The 17,645-nt window shown below is 36.3% G+C and overlaps 4 protein-coding genes across 10 annotated transcripts in view; 2 read left to right on the top strand and 2 right to left on the bottom strand.

The window, feature by feature from the left end:
- The window catches only part of LOC119067372 (rho GTPase-activating protein 21), a 162,525-nt gene extending 154,136 nt beyond the window's left edge, over positions 1-8,389 (bottom strand). For 3 of the 7 annotated variants that reach the window (XM_037170284.1, XM_037170292.1, XM_037170287.1), the window contains exon 1: positions 7,932-8,388. The gene's annotated coding sequence lies outside the window, so the exon portion shown is untranslated. Of the gene's footprint in view, positions 1-7,931 lie in introns of all 7 variants that reach the window. The other 4 variants (XM_037170288.1, XM_037170291.1, XM_037170289.1 and 1 more) reach the window with 2 other exon arrangements.
- Positions 8,390-10,245: 1,856 nt separating this feature from the next.
- On the top strand, positions 10,246-11,911 carry LOC119067376 (transcription termination factor, mitochondrial-like). The gene is made up of 5 exons (XM_037170297.1): positions 10,246-10,765; positions 10,832-11,010; positions 11,110-11,357; positions 11,423-11,570; positions 11,639-11,911. Exons 1-5 carry the CDS (start codon positions 10,366-10,368, stop codon positions 11,879-11,881), a joined length of 1,218 nt encoding a protein of 405 aa, XP_037026192.1. The 5' UTR covers positions 10,246-10,365; the 3' UTR covers positions 11,882-11,911.
- On the bottom strand, positions 11,898-15,012 carry LOC119067374 (conserved oligomeric Golgi complex subunit 4). Its single transcript, XM_037170295.1, has 11 exons — positions 14,810-15,012; positions 14,558-14,755; positions 14,116-14,490; positions 13,595-14,041; positions 13,401-13,534; positions 13,229-13,342; positions 12,818-13,173; positions 12,624-12,757; positions 12,237-12,554; positions 12,059-12,156; positions 11,898-11,993 (listed from the first exon to the last, which is right to left on the bottom strand). Exons 1-11 carry the CDS (start codon positions 14,897-14,899, stop codon positions 11,951-11,953), a joined length of 2,307 nt encoding a protein of 768 aa, XP_037026190.1. The 5' UTR covers positions 14,900-15,012; the 3' UTR covers positions 11,898-11,950.
- Positions 15,013-16,225: 1,213 nt separating this feature from the next.
- Positions 16,226-16,843, top strand: LOC119067379 (magnesium-dependent phosphatase 1-like). The gene has a single exon (XM_037170299.1). The coding sequence runs from the start codon at positions 16,296-16,298 to the stop codon at positions 16,803-16,805; it is 510 nt and encodes a 169-aa protein (XP_037026194.1). The 5' UTR covers positions 16,226-16,295; the 3' UTR covers positions 16,806-16,843.
- Positions 16,844-17,645: the final 802 nt, after the last annotated feature.

Below are 17,645 nucleotides of genomic sequence, written 5' to 3' on the forward strand. Positions count from 1 at the left end.
ATACGATGATGTACTTAATGGTAATAATATTCGTCTGAAATTCAATATTTTTTTGGCGAAAGATGATGTGCTATATCTATCGCAATATGTGTCTGCATGTTATTGGAAAAGATTTAGTCGCAACATCTTGAATTTCGATATGTTATTTTATTAGTGTTTTTATTAGTGTTTTGTGTGTGTATGGAGAGTGTAGGTGAGTATATTAATTAAATTGCTAAAAACGGATACATCTTAAATCAAATTGGATATGAAGTCGAAAAAGTTAGTTGTTTTCGTGATCTTTGTTTGGGTTACTGGTTGGTTAATGATGTCATGATCTTCGATAAACCTTACCGTTTTACGGTTTTCGCTTCAGACACAGAAAATACGATAAAAACATTTTCAGATTTAATCGAAGAAGAAGTTCGTGTGAACAAACATATCCGGATATGCTGGGCCTCTATCTATAACAAATAATTTTCTCTAATTTCTTGACTTTCTCCAAATTTTCTAGGTATTTGTTTGTAAATTTTCCTGAAGAGCCACAGTAAAATGTCTGCTCATTTTGTATAACATTGAAAATGACGTCATCGATATTCCTTTATCGACATTTTTTCTGTTACTGGGGAAAAATAATTATTCCCTGTAAATGCAGAATGCTGATTATTTTGTACGGTACATATGAAGAATCCCATTGTTTGCATAAAAAGGGAATTCTTCGATCGAAATTGATTGAATTCGCCACATGTCAATGATTGAACCGACGAGTAGCTTATTGTTCGTTTAAGTAAAGTCCTTAAAATTCTACAAATTCTCACGAATGACAAATATTAAATCGCTTTCGATCTGATCATGGATGCTGTGCGGAATGACTGCACAATTGGAATTTTTGGTGATTCTCCAAATAGTGATGAACCACAATTTATATGATTGTCCACTGCGGAGATTAGATGGCGACATACAATCATTGAATGAAGCGAGTTCTTTTGGTTACGTGACTTGGACATAAACATAGGAACTGAAGAGTAATGACCCTAAATCGAATAAAAAAAGGCGTTTTACATCGCTCGATGTTTGCTTTGAAGGCCTTAAGATTTTCAAAAATTCCTGAAACATTCATAAAATGTTCTAGAGATTCCTAATATTCTTTGTAAATTCTAAAAAGTTCTTAAGACCAGGCTAATGTGTTTCATATCGGTAAACGTTTATATTGCGAAGTAAGGCACCTTAATCTGGCCTTAAAAAATTCTAAAGATTGCTAAAATTTCCTAAAATTATTATTATTATTTTTTAAATACTGACAAGAAGTGAACGTTTACTGTAAGACGTTTCTTTTTTCGTTACGGAGCCACTTTTGTGTTATTCAGAACTATCTAACATAAAATCGTATAAAACGACGTAATCATCGTAATCATGTAGGCATTCCATATTGATTGTATCGAGTGAAACATTCCAAGCCAACACTCAAAAACGAATTGTACACAACAAATAGAAATGACTCAACAAACCGACGCCGAAACAAAACAAAATTCAAAATTAATTCGAAATGATTGTCGATTATTGTGAACGATAATGCATTTCTTTCTTCTAACGTTACATACTTTTGTGTCCGAAAAGCCACCTCAACATTTTTTCACGTGAATCAACTCGAAAATAATAATAATAATAATAAAAAAATTGTAACGACACAACACCTCTAGCCAACTCAGCCTTTTTCGTTGTTCGTCTTTCAATTCATTTTTATTAACACTCAATTGAGTTTAACATTGAATTAACCGGGAAGAGCGAACGTCGTCGTCGTATTCAGTTCGGGTTAAATTCATTGAACGTGCAACATTACGCGAGAATGTGATTTACCAAAATTATACATTACATCGAATCACCATTTAAGAGGAAACGATTTAAATTACATTTGTCGCAATGACTCTGCAAAACCAAAAAAAATTCTTTCAAGCGAACCATTTCAGATAGAATTTATATTGACAAAACTAATGCTGGAATGCGAACCCAGAACGTTTTTAACACAAAAATAAACCAGTTTAACGCTATAAAACGTTAGGTATGTGTGTTAATTTAGTGGAAGAACGAATTGAAAACAAAAAATTAATGAAAAATAAAAAGGAATAAATGTTAAGGTCAATTATGATAAACCGGAGGTCAAATTCATGCATTGAAATTTTACTTCTATCTCCGTATTGGTGGCGTTTTGTATTTTAATTTTTTTTAATATGTCCAGATAAAGTGTGTGGCACGTAACGATTGCTGATAATAAATACGTATGAAATTGGCAACAAATTCAATCTGTTCTTTTATTATGTATTCGCACATTGATATGGTTTTATGACGGACAGTAAAATTAAAATTGCAAAAGCACCAAAACAAATGGAAATGGAAAAATAATATTTACGCGTGTAGGTACTTTCATTTTGTACATGTATTACGGAAAATCCTACATTCACGGACAAGCCGGTTCCGAATTTTTGAAATTTGAAAATTTTGAGCGGCTAAAAATAGCGGACGAAATTGAAGAAGTTACTTGGATAAATTGTTACTAAAAGATGATTCCCAGTCAAAAGCACAACAAAAGCAGTGTAATAGAGAAACTGGATAATTGATATCATCATACTGAGCAGACGGCTATTCAAATACGTAGACACAAAGTATTCTTTCAAAACCATGATCATTAAATGAAGAGTGGACAATAACTCATTCGTCGACCCACTCAACGTTAATTCGTTTAAAGGTGCAATATTCGAAATTTTAGAATTCAGTCGGCTCACTAACAACAGAATTGTAGCCACTGGAAGGGATATTCTCCCCGCACATCACAGTTCCAGAAAGCTAAATTCTTTCTACTGAGAATGAAACACTTATTTCGGGCGTGTTGCCCTTTCAACGTTCATGTTTATTCTAAATTTCATTCATACAAGCACCTCGTATTTATACTTAATTATTGGCTCACTTCGACCAATTTCATTCCAAGAGGTGACTTAATTCATTCATCTTTGAACAGTGGAAATACTCGTGGAATTTGGCACATGCAGAGAGTTAGATTCATTTAATACTTTGACTATGAAAAGAGGGAATTTTTTTGAAAGTGGACCAGTCTCCGTCGGAGCTATTTTTTAGCGACGCTTGGTTTACATGCTCAGAGAGCCCTTGGCCTTAATAGTCTAAAACCGCAGTCGTTTAATTTTAATATTATTTTATTGGCTGGTGAAGTGTTTTTTGTGCGTGAGTAACTGCCGCTACAGGCTATGGGTATCAATGTGTGGGGGCTCATTGGATAGGAATTGTCGAGTAGATACGGGGCCAGCACAAATATCTTACATGTCCAGTACTATTGTTCGAAGATAACAAAAAAAATGTTTCAGTCAAAGGCCGGGAATTTTGATGAACTTCAAAAGGTGAAATCGCGTACATGGCGAATGTAAACAATGCGTCACACTAAATTTTTCTTTAAATTGTACATTTCAGAGCTGTCTCAAATGGTGAGAACGCACCTCACTTCCGAGTCAAAATAAAAGTAATAGAAAAAGCATAGAAAGCCACACCGCATACACAACACCTTATCGTTCGAGAAAAATAACGTAAAATAATTTATTGAGTGAAAAACTTTAGAAAAAAAATTTCTATGTCCAGTCAGGCAGAAACAAGTGAAAAAAAAACGATTTACCGAAACCGTCAACAATTTTTCCGCTTTTATAAACAACCAAAACATTCGATGTTTCGGATCGTTTCGTTGCTTATCGTATGAAAGCAAATAAAAACAAACAGAAAAAAAAAACTTTCATTCCGTGCCATTTATATTTAGATAAAGAAAAACTTATTGTGTTCTGACGACACTTATCACATCTTTATTTGTGCGACAATTTAAGCGCCAACATGATTAGATTCTCCATCAAATACGTGCATAATTGGACGCAGGAGTTGTGCAAAGTCATAAAAAAAAAGTCTAGGAGTCTAAACTAGCACATTTTGTTGTTATAGGGAATTAAATATGTGACAAAAGTGAAGCAGAATATTTTCGATTTCCACACTTTCATGTGGAACAACTCAAGTCTCAAACGAAATCTGCTAATTCTCTTTGAAAAATATGAAGCCAGAGAACGTTTTTTTTTTATTTAAAAAAATTAATCCAACACGTTGAATGAAATAAAATTATGAATTTGATAACACGTTCGATAAGTATCTTGGAAATGGAGGCGTAACTTTTCAACGCTCTATTTAAAATAACTTTAGGCATTATCATCACCGTGTTCTCGTTCTACCGGGTCAAATTGATTTTTTTTAACCTCTAATGACAAAGAAAAAACAAAGAACAGGAACGGTGGACAAGATAATAGCAGAAAACCGATACTGTCAGTTAGACCTTCCATAAATTACATAAAACTCCGAGGGCACACAACTCTGGAGTATACGATCCATAAATGATAGTAGCTAAATCGAAGAATGGCGACCACTCAAAAATTTAGGGTAATTCCAACCACTTAGAACAAAGTCGAACAAAATCTTTAAATGATCGGTATTACCCGGTGAGCGCGTCATTACCCCTCATTCCCATAAATCAATCAAATCATCATATGTATAGTAAACTAAAGAAAAATGGATAACCGCGGTCTACCTACGATGGAGGAGTTTCGGACATAATTAACGTATAATTATTATCAATTGGCACTATCAAGAACACTAAGAATAGGACAAATTGATTTCAGTAAGTTTCTTAGTGTTAAAGCGAAACGTTGGCTGCAATACGCCAATGCCATTCCCGAGCTTCGACTAGTCTCATCTGGTTCATCATGACAATAAACTAAGTATTTCCAAACGCAAAATTGTTACATAAACAAAAAAATAGTACATTACTATGCAAGGGAAGTAAAGTGATATCTCGTATCCAGATGAGTAAAAGTAACCGAGGGCTTTAGCCCGAGGTACATTTACTCATCATGATACGAGATATCACTTTATTTTCCGTGTGTAGTACGACGTTTTACTATGCGAGTGATGTAAAGGCCTATGCCTATGCATGTAATAGCCTTATTACATGCACCAGCATAGTAAAAACTATTGTAACACCCATAACCTTGACCGTTTACAAATCGTATATAAACGTGTACCATACGGTTATAGTGTGCATTTCACCAGCATATATTCATTCGATGTTTTCGAGATGCTGTGGTGGATATGGTATTAGATTTGTCTGCGCGCTATTTTTTTTTCTCCACTCCTATTAATAAATTAATAATTTTTATGGTTTTGATAATGAATTAATAGGAGCGTTCAATTTAACGAAGTGTCGAAAAAAGAGCCAAAGCAAAAAAAAAACTTTTCGTAGACTGGATTGGTTTATTTAATTGGTTTTCCTGCTTAATTTCAGTCTGAGCTAGAGAGGAAAAAAAAACGTTTTATCAAATTATTGATTTTTATGATGCTCAAGTGTGTGGCATTACATAAATTTTATGTTTTATTGACGTCTTTTTATTCCGGATAATTTTTACGAGTTTTTTTTTAGATTTGTTGAAAGCATCAAAATCCGATAGAATTTTATTAGACGACAAAATTGGTAGCATAATTGGTGGCACATTGTGTTTTCGAGTCTGAGCTCAAAATAAGATTTGCTTTAAGACCAAAAATCCCCAAAAAATAAGAACAGCCATAAAGCCTACCTATGAAATCAAGGACTAATAGAAAGAGTTGAACCCAAAGTGGGGAATCACATGCTCTTCAAAAGATTCATTTGAACTGAACATAAGAGTCACTGCTCGTTGACTCAAAATTTCCTTACTTTGAGAAACGTGATGCAATAGAATCAGCGGAACATTATCTCTGTCATTCTACAGCTTTGATGAGAGTCAGATGTGTAATGTGTATGAGCGACGCATAATTTTAACTCTTAAACTGCAACTCCGGCAGAGCCATCACAAGTGACCTATCCTACGAATAGGCGGTTGTCAATAACTTTTGCAATGATAACTTTGTAGAATTACAGGAATTCTTGTCGACAACGTTCTCCTATATTTTTAACTATTAAGACTATGTGTTCGCGAAGATATGAACCAAGTCAGTCGTTAGAGCATTGTTGGATCCTTGAACTGAAAACCACTTGAAATTTGAAACTCAATTACTACAACGGTAAGCCTCGGTTCGGATTCCATTAATAATAATCTTAATACAAAGAATATCTCAAAGTAATGTGTTAGCATCAAATGTATTGGGTAATTCGATACGACTTGTGTTGTTGTTACTCTTCGAGTGTCCACAACAGCGCCTATTTTTATGAATTTAATTGTTAACATTTCTTATAAAATTCTTACCAAATTCCTAAAAATTCTTCTAAAACTTCTAAAAATAGGTCACGAGTCAATACTTTTCATGAAATGTACTTCAAATATTTTATTTTGTCACTTGCAGAGACAGAATGAAATCAAAATCTCCGACTTTAGACGAACTTCTTATATTTTCGTCAAATTTAATGTACCTCGCGTACTGGTACTCATTCTGGAAATTTTGCAATTTCGGTCAAACCATCATAAATGCATACAAACGATTACACTTGAAGAGAGGTGGCTTAAAGAATCAAGGGTTTCACAATCAAAAACATCAATAGTATTCCGACGTTTTTCTGTTACCGTAGGGAATTTAGTTCTTAGAAAATGTACATTGCATTTGATAGAGCCCAAAAAAAACTAAGTCGGAGATTATCAACAGATTCTTGGGATGTAAGTGAAGTGAAACGGGGTCTCCAAAAGAGGAGAATCTGTGCGTTTTTTTAAATCCTGCTCGGTATTATTTATCAGTCCACTGACTTGCCAAATTAGCCGATTAAAAAGGATTCCTTCGAAGTATTCTATATAGTCAAAATTTCACTTGTTCTGTCATCACTAGCTACGGTCCTGCATTCATCAATGGATTGGATATATAGAAGGAATTTCGATAATTGATGCATCTTCCAATAAATAAAAATCACAAGATGCGAACAATAAATTGTGTACGTTCGTTTCGAGTAGTGTACACTCAATTTATCGGGCAATGACCATTACAATGTTCAACGAAAAAGAAAAAAAACTTTATTGTCGATGGAATTTCGGCAAAATTGTTTTGAAGCGCACGTATATACATCACGGAAGACAATAACAGTCCGTGGAACTGATGTTACCACCTCACACACTCCACTCGATGTGTATCCAGTCGTAACGACCGTTTGTCATTTTTTTTACGCAGACCAATAAGCTAACGTGTCGTTGCCGATTATTATTTTATTCAAAAATGAGTCAGAATAATAACAAAAAATAAATGCAACAAATGGACCGAAAATTCTTCCATAATGAAATGACTCAATTGTCGGAAGCAAAAAAATAATAATAATTTTGAATTCTCTGTGCAGCAAAGTTTCAAGCAAATTTTGTGATTGTTGCAAGAAAACTGTAAATCGATTTTAGGCAACCGTGAACAAAAACTATTCATAACAGACTTCGTTGTTGTCGGATTAGAATTGAATTAACAGACAAACGTTCAAATTTATCAACACTCAAATCCAGAAATCCAAACTATCCAGAATGAAATCTACCGAATGGCAACCGAAAATTTTATTTATTTATTTTACGATCCAATTTTTCGTGTAAAAGTCATTTGTTTCCACAAAACAACACAAGCCGCGAAAACCAAAATAAAAAAAATCAATCAAATGGGCTGCACAAAAATGTAAAAAGAAAATGTCCAATCAGTAAACAAAATAAATTTTTATAAGTAACTGGGAGGGTGTCCACCGAAATGACAGGACAGCGAAAGGATAGAAAATTTTATCAAAGCCCGCTAGTGAAAATTGGTAAAAAGGTTTTCAGTGCACCTCCATTTTCCCTTGTAAAACGTCAGCAGCAACAAGAACCAAAACAAAATAAACCGGTTTGGATCCAATTGCATCTATGAATAAGTATTAATGTAAGAATATTCACCTGTATTACGGTTCTGATGGCAAACTATCCGATTGTTTTCCTAAAACACCAATAAATTGCACATAAAGTCCGTCATCATTTATAAGTAGAAAATTATATTGCTTTTTCAATTCGATAACATATTTTGCATTTCCAGCCTCACAATATGTGCGTGTGTACCGCAAGAATATTATAGTTTATTCAAGTGACATCTACACGATGAACAACCCAACAAGAACAAAAAAAACTGCACTTTTCACACTTTTATTATTTTCGCACACCGAAGTGGTTAAATCATTTGAAAAATTATCGGAATTACAGACGGTCTTGCAAAGAACCGAAAATTTTATTTATTTATTTTACGATCCAATTTTTCGTTTAAACGTCATTTGTTTCCACAAAACAACACAAGCCGCGAAAACCAAAATAAAAAAAATCAATCAAATTGACGATGTTCTCACAACTGAACTGAATGAACAACTGAAATCCGAGGATAGTGGTTTTGACATTTCGTACAATTTTTTCAACAAAGCGCTTGTCTGATTAATTCCATCAATCGAAATGTAGATGGCGCAACCATTCACCATATTCGCACCATATTTGGTGGGATGTCATCGGTGTCATTCGATTGATATTTTATTGTTATCGATTAATTGAATGCCTTTTGACTTCGCCTAGATAATTTTATTTAAAAGAACTACGCCTGGCAAACATATTTTATGCCATTGCATGCTGAGAATATGATTTAAGATGGACTAAAACATACATAATTTGATGTGCTCGTTCATAGGTGTTCACGGATTTATTCAAGTGGTAACATTCACAGATAGATGGAATTTGTTCAGTGAATTTGAATGTTGAACGGGTCGAACAATTCCAACCGATTGGAGAGTACACCTCCAACTAATTTATGAATCAAAGCATAACTCTACCGCATAAATAGAAAGAATGCTACGAAAAGAGGACAATAAAACCAGGGTTTTAAATATCAGCTGCTATTGACATTTTCAGCCTTTCGATTAAGGTTGGCTCGTTCGGTATGTGTTTTTTATATAGGTGGAAGCACGGCTGTTCGGTGGAGTGTGCTATTAGTTTTGTCATGTTGCACACATTGCAACGTTAACTATATGCAAGGTCTTTAATTTGTGCTAGGTGAAGTCCTTTTTCTCAGAGCAAAATTTATTTATTTATTCTTTGGTTTTAGCGTTTACTTAAGTAAGCTGACATACAATCATTGTCATCATCACAGTCAATACAATCAAATATTAAACACTAAATCAATATAGATTTCTAGCTTCTTCACTCAATCCGCCTACGATGCTAGGTGAATGAAATTCCATTTTTCTTATACTTCGCCCATGTCTCCTTTCTGCATCTTCATAGCTAAGAATATCACTGGCCAAAAGAGTGGCAATTCAATTTCTAATTCCTTTCAATTCCTTCAATTACCGGATTAATTCCATTTTGGCGTTCCATTCCATTCTCATGATTCCTATTAGTTTCTAATAATTCCACGATATTTCTGTTACTGCCAATTCATTGCCTACTTTTTAGAAACAATTCTCTAAAAAATTTCTTTTTTCGAGAATTTTTTTAAGATTTCCTTCAAATTCAAAGAAAACGAAAGAAAACCGTCGAAATTACGGCAGTTTCGTAGTTGCCGAAGTATCCTGTAAATAATATGAATTACATCAAGAAATACTAGAAATTGAAGGAATTGATGGATTTACAAGGAATTGACTGGAAATACGAGAAATTTAGACAAATTGGAAGTAAATTAAAGGAAACAATCAGCGAATGAACTGTATTTTACAATTTTTCCTTCGAGGGTGTGTAATCAATTACCCGAGTAGTTCTCCTCCTCGGAAAACATAGTCGTAGCTCATCATTTCGATATTTCGCGGGTGTCAACTTGACAGCAATAAATATCAGAAAAACTTCCTTTTTCTCTTCTCGTTATATCTACCAAGGTTCTGAAAGAACAGGTTAAGACACTTTCGAGTTGATAACGAAGGCGGTGTGATCAAAATTTTCCTGTAGCGCCAACTAGCTTTGGAAAAATTTATATGACGATTTCAACTTAACAAAAAAAATTTGTTTTCAAGTTGACTATTCAAACGATATACATGTCTGAATTGTCAAGATTTGTGTTTCACCCGCCTTCGTAAGTGTCTTAACCTGTTCTTTCAGAACCTTGATATCAACACTTACATAGAGATAAGGTACATACCTTCTCCATAATGATTTTCATGAATTGAAATCTAGATGGCAGCGTTGGGAACATTTGCGTTCACTCTGCTTTATGACACCGAATGACGCGAATGACACACACAGTGCTGACAGATCTTATGCAGAAGTGTCAATTTTTTGATTTATTTTGGTTGTGCCTCATTCAATTGCTTTGAATTTTATCGGTTTATTTGATGCCGCCGCAACTGTTGATATTTCTCGAAAAATGATTCGTTCACTCGTTCGGTGCGCAGGACTTCAACGGTATCTCTTAGCTCCAGTTCATTTTCGGATTCTTTCAAATCAAATTGTTCTATCTTCGGCTAATCGGTATCAAATCAACGACAACGGTCAACTTAACCCACAGTTAGTGAATACAGGGAATACAGACGATTCGAATTCTGCAACGCCTAATATTGAACGTGAGCGAATAACTACCACCATCATAGATGTTCTGCAGGATAAATTAAACTGTTCAAGAGAATGGGCCCAGCAGTTTGGCAGTATGCATTCCGAATTGCTCAGCAAAGCAACAGATGTTCTGAAGAGTATCGAATTACTATTGGCTAATGGTGTGCGCGAGAATGTTATATTAGACAATCCCAGGATGATAACGCTAAGTCACAGTAAGAATGGTTACGACTGATTATATTGTCGCTGAAATGATGTGCGAAAGATTGTTCACATTTCAGGTGAGCTCAGTACAAATCTCAGCATAGTGAAAGAAATGAAACCAATAGACATCAATGACTTTGCACCCCTAGTTCAAGTGTCCAAATCAAAATTGTTAAAATTGAAGAAACTTGCCGAAAGAGAAGAGACAATTGTGCCAAAGAAACATCGAATTTATTACATCAGTGATGCGATGAATGTAAGTAGTTTGACACTGTGACAGTCTTAGGCTCTAGAAGTTCTAGACTAGAACTGGCCGAAAGGTCCAAAAAATTCTGAAATTCTGAATCATTTCCAGATCGAACCGTGTATCGTCACAAAATTCATAGCCGAACGATTGTTTGTACTGACTGAGCCTTTCGCAATGATCGATCAAAATCTGCAAGTCCTGTTGAAATACATCGCACCAATCGACCTGCTGCACGATCTGTGGGCATTCAAATACAGTGCCGATATTATCGAAGAACGACTCAAGCGAGCCAGAGAAGGAAATAAGGAGAAATGTATGCCTTGGATGATTCGGTGTACGGATAAGAAGCTTTCGACGTAAAGAACCATTTACGAAAAGTGGGTCGATTTCGGTCAGATTTCATGATTTTGTTTTCACGCAGATCAATCAAAATCGCTTCTGATGCAAAGGCGATAGTAGGCGACAAAACATTGGTCAAATATTTGGCGGAGCGATTGAAGTACAATGTTAAAACGACAGAAGCCATTTTGCGAAAACATCCGAGTGTTTTCAATTGCCGTGTGACACGGGTCGGTAACCTCTTTGGGGTCGCTGTTATCGAGGATCAGCTATTAAGGAATTTTTTTATTGGTTTCAGATGAAGGAAACGCTGGACTATTTATTCGCTGCTGGTTTTGTATCTGTAGATATTGCAGAAACTCCCCGAGTATTTTGTCATTCATTGACGACCATTAGAAAACGAGTGGAGGAACTGAACACGGTTGGCTGTCGACCGCAACTGTACATTATTTGTAGAAGTAGCAAGGAATATAACAAATTTTTTGACAATTGGATGCGTGTGCGAGACAAATGCAAGCAGAAAAATGTTATCGATGAATAAAAGTTACCGCGGATCGTAAGCCAATTTGAATTTTATTTTTCCACTTTTCGTTTCACAAAGGAATTGAGTTTAAAGTTTCAATCGTTTGATGTCTTCCATATGAAAGTCGACCCTGCAGTTAAGGGAAATTTTATTCTTCTCTCTTCGCTCAACCAAAAAAAGGAAAAACTCTTTTACCTCAGTGCCAATATGCTACGAAGCTCATCATGACTCAGCCTCCAAGCGGGTGTCTCGTCTCGATGCAACGGATTCCAATATTCCGATAATTCAGACACCTACAATGAATGAGTGAACAAAGATCCCGGCATTCATTCCATTGACAATTTATTGCCGTTGATTAAGCCCAACCAATTACCTGTTCCAAATTCAACAATGTTGCAATTTGCGTTAATCGTACCATTTTGTCACGTATCGACCACGAAGCAACAGCACCAGTCAAATACGAGCCAAGCGTTCGCACCTCTTGATCCAATACTAGGCCACCGAGTCGGTTGAACGTGCACTTTTTGATCGTTCGTTCAAGCCGTGCAGCCACATCCGTTGCAACGATACTGACTAATGCATCGTAGTTCCGCTGGCTCATGCTCGATTTGAATGAGACTAACAGGCTGTCTAGCTGAACGATTATTGACTGAACGAATGTTTCACCAGCCTCATACGTCGATAGTTCATCCTGATAGTGAAAATAGAGACATGGATGTAAAGAGTCTGCGAAGTGTTTGTTGGGCTGGCAAATATTTACCTCGGTTAAAATGTGATTGTACGACGTAAATTGATCGATCCAGGTGTTCAAGCGTGGTTTCAACACAATCGATCGCAACTGCTGCAAGCCAAAGTCAACGGCCGCCTTCATTGTGTCTCGCACCGAGTTCAATCCTAAAAAGTTTAGAAATTATTGGTCATCTCTCACATCTCTCCGAACGAAATGCAACTCACCCGCTAAACAACTGTCGAGGATATCGTTTTCTTTAACGGTCAAACCTGAATAGGTAGCCGTTATTTCCTCCTTCATTCCAGTGCACAGCCTTTCAATGTATTCCGTTGAAATGTCCGCATTATTCAATTGGGCGATGAAATTGATGCGGGCATGTTCTGTGTCACTGGTTTGTAGTTTACCCTGTTGAATGGATGTTTGAAATGCGTTGTACGCTTGGGCCAGATCGATGTAACCCGACGGATAGCCAGCTTTCAGTGGGGATTTTATAGCGCTGACGTAGTCGCCTTCTAGACACGATGCGGCATTATTGATGACTGCACATATACCGTCCAGCGATTGAGTTGTTATCGATCGACTAAGTGGCAAGCAAATTAGAAGAGTGAAAAGCACAGCGAATGAACGGAACTTACCGTAGCGACTTGCGAATTATGAAGAACACATCATCTACCATGCTGGAACATTGTTGGCTCGGATCAACGGTATCCATTGATATTGCCTTAAGAACGCTTTCCTCCATGAAATATCTGTGCAAAGGATGAGATTTAGGACGAAATAGAAATAATGAGAGCGGTAAGGACGTACCGTTCGAAAAGCAAATAAACTCCCAGCAGCTCTTGCATGTGTCTGCTCAGATCGGATTTCGATTGGGCCAGTTCAAAATCTCGGATACGGTCCTGCTTTTCAGCAGTGCTCAATGTTGAACTTTCAATGTCGGTCTGAAAATGGACCGTGTCACAACCACTACAATCTGATCCATTTGAACAATTTGAACTTACTGTGACTCTTCGTCGCATAAATTTGTTGTACAACTCGGCTCTGGAATGCATAACCGTAATTTCTCCGATGAGCGCGTCAATGTCTTTCGGATTGAGCTTGTCGACCGAGCCACCTGAAGGTTTCCTGAAATGGCCAATCGACGACTGGCCACTGTTTTTGATGTAATCGTTGATATTCGTAATGCGACGTTGGATGAGTCGATTTTTCTGGAATTCCATTATCAGTTGTTTCACTTCCTCGTCGCACTCCTTCTGCAGCAATGGATACATGTAGCACAGCAGTCCGTGACCATAGAAATTCTCGATTATTGGTTGATTGACCTCGATTACTCTTGCTATATTTTCCAATGTCAAAGTTAACGTATCGGCAAAGGCTACAGCCATTCGCTTTTCTGCTTTAGCCACATCCATCGACGCTCGCAATTCCTTTTGGGACTTTGTTTTCAGCTGGAGAAAGATTGATTGCATTACACGAATTTGTACGATGATGTGACAACAAATACAGAATGCCGACGACATACCTTACTGCAGATGTACTTTGAGAATTTCTCGATGCCTTCAGTGTGCTTACCCAACAATGGGAAAATCTTGAAAAATCTTTCCACTGACGCCAGATCATCTTTCTTGACGGCTTCATCGAATTTCTGTGACACTATTTTTTCCATTTGTTGCAAAGCTGCTTCCAGCGTACTAACCGCCTGGCTAACTGATGTTATTGAACCGGACACATCGTCAGCTGTTCTTTGTAGCAGATGCTGATCCATTGATAGAAACCGATTTATGTGGGCGGCACCCTTTTCGAAATCTTCGTCTTTGATGGCAGTCGTTACACCTTGGGAGCACAATTGCAGGTCAATGAGATCGTGAACACGCTGTTGACATTCTGACACTCGTGACTAATTTGTGCGGAATTTTATATTTTCGTTCTTCATGGACGAATAGCTAATATCCACAGATACCTACCCTTGCTTCATCCAGCCGACGAACCTTTGCACTGACATTCTCAGACAATTCAGCGGTATGACTAATCATTTCGTTCAGATTTCGGGAATCATTTGACACCAACGATAGACCGGATAAGGCACGACCAATACCGCTCATCTTTGACTCTATATGACATTGACGAGACAGTACGGCATCAAGGCGATCATTCGCGTTTTCCTGTATAGAATCCTTGTTAAATGATGTGAACGTAACTTTGTTCGATTTACTCACGTTTAGCCTGTTGATCTTAGCACAAACTTCAGCAATACCATCCGCAGTGAACAAGTCGACATCGTTTACCAATTCTTCGATGGATATCATTTCGTTGCTGATCCAAAATTGATTTGTTTTTGTGGAAGACTTGTCCAAAAATATTGAAAACAAAATTATTTTTTTTGACTTTAAGTGACAACGTAACAGTTCTCTTACTCTTTCCAACTAACAGCACAGATTCGACGGTAACACCGAGACCATATGGTCAAGTCGATGCCTTTCAGAGTATAGTATAGGTAGATTTAACACAACTATCGCTATTACTTCGAGGATTTTAATTATTTAAAAGCGGCAATAGTATCTTCATGTAGCTACGGAGTTATCACACAATATTCATCACACCCTTCCACAGTCTTTGTTTAATCCTATATCCCTTAACATTAGTCAACAGTAGGCGTTATACTTTCTCTGGATTAATAGTTATTAAAAAAAAAATTATAATCAATTGTGGCCTTAGTCAAGGAGGTATGAGCAACAGTAATATGAATCAAACAGTTATGCCGAGTAGACGTTCCATGTACGTTAGGATTGGAAATGAAAGAGAAGTTTCACTTTTTGAATGCATAAAATGGGCATATACGTAACTCCAAAAGCCAATTTTTCAACCAGTAAAAAGCTCCTGCTTCGAGTGACAGTATACGTCTGGTGCCTAATATAAAATAGTACATTTCGTACCTAGGACTAAAAGTCTTTTTTAGCGTGTGAGAAGTTTCCAGATAGAATCGAATACGAGTCTGGAATCGAATACGCTAAAAAAGACTTTTAGTCCGTGGTACGAATAGTATTTTTCATATTGGACGGATTTCGGGTCCTAGGTATGAAAAACCATTTTATGCAACTCGAGATCATAACATTCGAAAACTACTAACTTTAGATCCCTCTGTTGCAGTGCCTATATTTGCGAAAATATTTTCACAGATTTTCACGAATTTCTCAAATTTTCGTGAATTTTGGCAAAAACTTTTTTGTGAAAATTTGAGAAAATTCGTGAAAATATTTTCGCGAATACAGGCATTGCTCTGTTGTGTACACGATTACGCATCTAGAGCCTAATAAAGTACTTCGCACTCGATGTCATAAATAACTGATGTACAGTAGTGCGTAAGTGGATTTTCGATTTCATATACGTATTTACGCACTACTGGTTAAGGTAACGTTTATAACAATGCGGATGTGAAAATTGTAAGTCAGAGGCGAAGCCGAGTTGACGGGTTGATCAAACATATGTTATGTAATGAAAATAGCTGTATCACTCACTTGCATAAACAAATGATTTGCTTACAAATTTTTAGAGTGTTCAAATGTTCACAAGAACTTCTGTATCATGCAAAAAACAAAATTAAGAAGAATATGATGGAAATATATAGTTTGTTGTTCTTCTTAGTGTCACTTCGAACGTAAATATTTATTGATACCCCACTATTTGTAGACAACCGTAAATATTATGGCCGGAAAATATTTGGATAAAAAGATTGAAAATCTCGATCTAATTGTCTTCGACTTAGACTACACATTGTGGCCGTTTCATGTTGAATTGGAGCGTCCACCTTTTAAGAAACAATCGAATGGTCAAATTGTCGATGGTAATGGCAGGAAAATGAAGTATTTTCCAGACGTTCCAGAAGTTCTACAGAAATTAACTTCACTGGGATACCAATTGGCTGTTGCATCTCGTACATCAGCTCCGAAGGAAGGTCGACAATTAGTAAATTTATTTGGTTGGAGTCAATATTTCGATTATTTAGAAATTTATCCAGGCTGTAAGGTTACGCATTTCAACCAGTTTAAAAAACATAGTGGAATACCGTTGGAAAATATGTTATTTTTCGATGATGAATCGAGGAACATTGTTGATATCAATAAAATTGGATCGGTTGCTATTCTTGTTAAAAATGGTGTAAATTTTGGTGTAATTGAAAATGGTATCAAAGAATTTGTAAGTAGGAGAAGCTAATCGAATAAATAAATTATAAAATGAAAGCAAAATAAAATGATCGATTCTGGTTTTTGACAATCAAATTCAATTGTCAAAAACCAGACTCGATCATTTTATTTTGCTTTCATTTTACATAAAATTGCAACGCAGTTCATTTTTATTTGTCCACACAAAGGATCTTAAGGGATGTGTCATGTCTTGTTAAAATGATCTAGGTTATGAAAGACAGGTGCTTGCAGATTTGAAAGGTTCAGTGGACATTTTTTTATCACGGCGGGATTCTTCTGAAAAACAGAAGACTGAAATCGGACGTATTTTCTATTGGAATTTTTTATAGGCCGACGCTATTCGCAGATTCTGTAAATAGTGTTTCTTGATGACTAATCGCAGAATCTGAGAATAATGTTTCTTGATGACTAATCGCAGAATCTGCGAATAGTCACCAAGAAGCACTATTCGCAGATGGAAATTGTAGCGTAACCGAAATGTTCTATGTTCTATGATATTAGTCAATAAAATTTTTTTGATGAAAATTTCGGTCGTCATTTTGAACCTCTTTTTCGCCTCGGCAAACGAGCGAACACCCCACGTTCTATTCATCAAAATGATCGCCACAATTTCCCCTACTACTTTGTCGAAGAAAGTAAGTCTCTATCTGTCACCATTCAAGAAATACTTCGAAAAACGTAATTGACCCACCCATTTCCAACTTTTGACATTTTTCACATATGCCACGATGTTCTACTTGAAAAACTCTGAGACTTTGCCGACAGAAGTAACTCTCTATCTGCCACCATTCAAGAAATACCTCTAAAACCCTGATTGACCCACCCATTTCCAACTTTTGACATTTTTCAC

The sequence above is a fragment of the Bradysia coprophila genome (assembly GCF_014529535.1).
Source record: "Bradysia coprophila strain Holo2 chromosome X unlocalized genomic scaffold, BU_Bcop_v1 contig_12, whole genome shotgun sequence".
Classification (NCBI taxonomy): Eukaryota; Metazoa; Arthropoda; class Insecta; order Diptera; family Sciaridae; genus Bradysia; species Bradysia coprophila.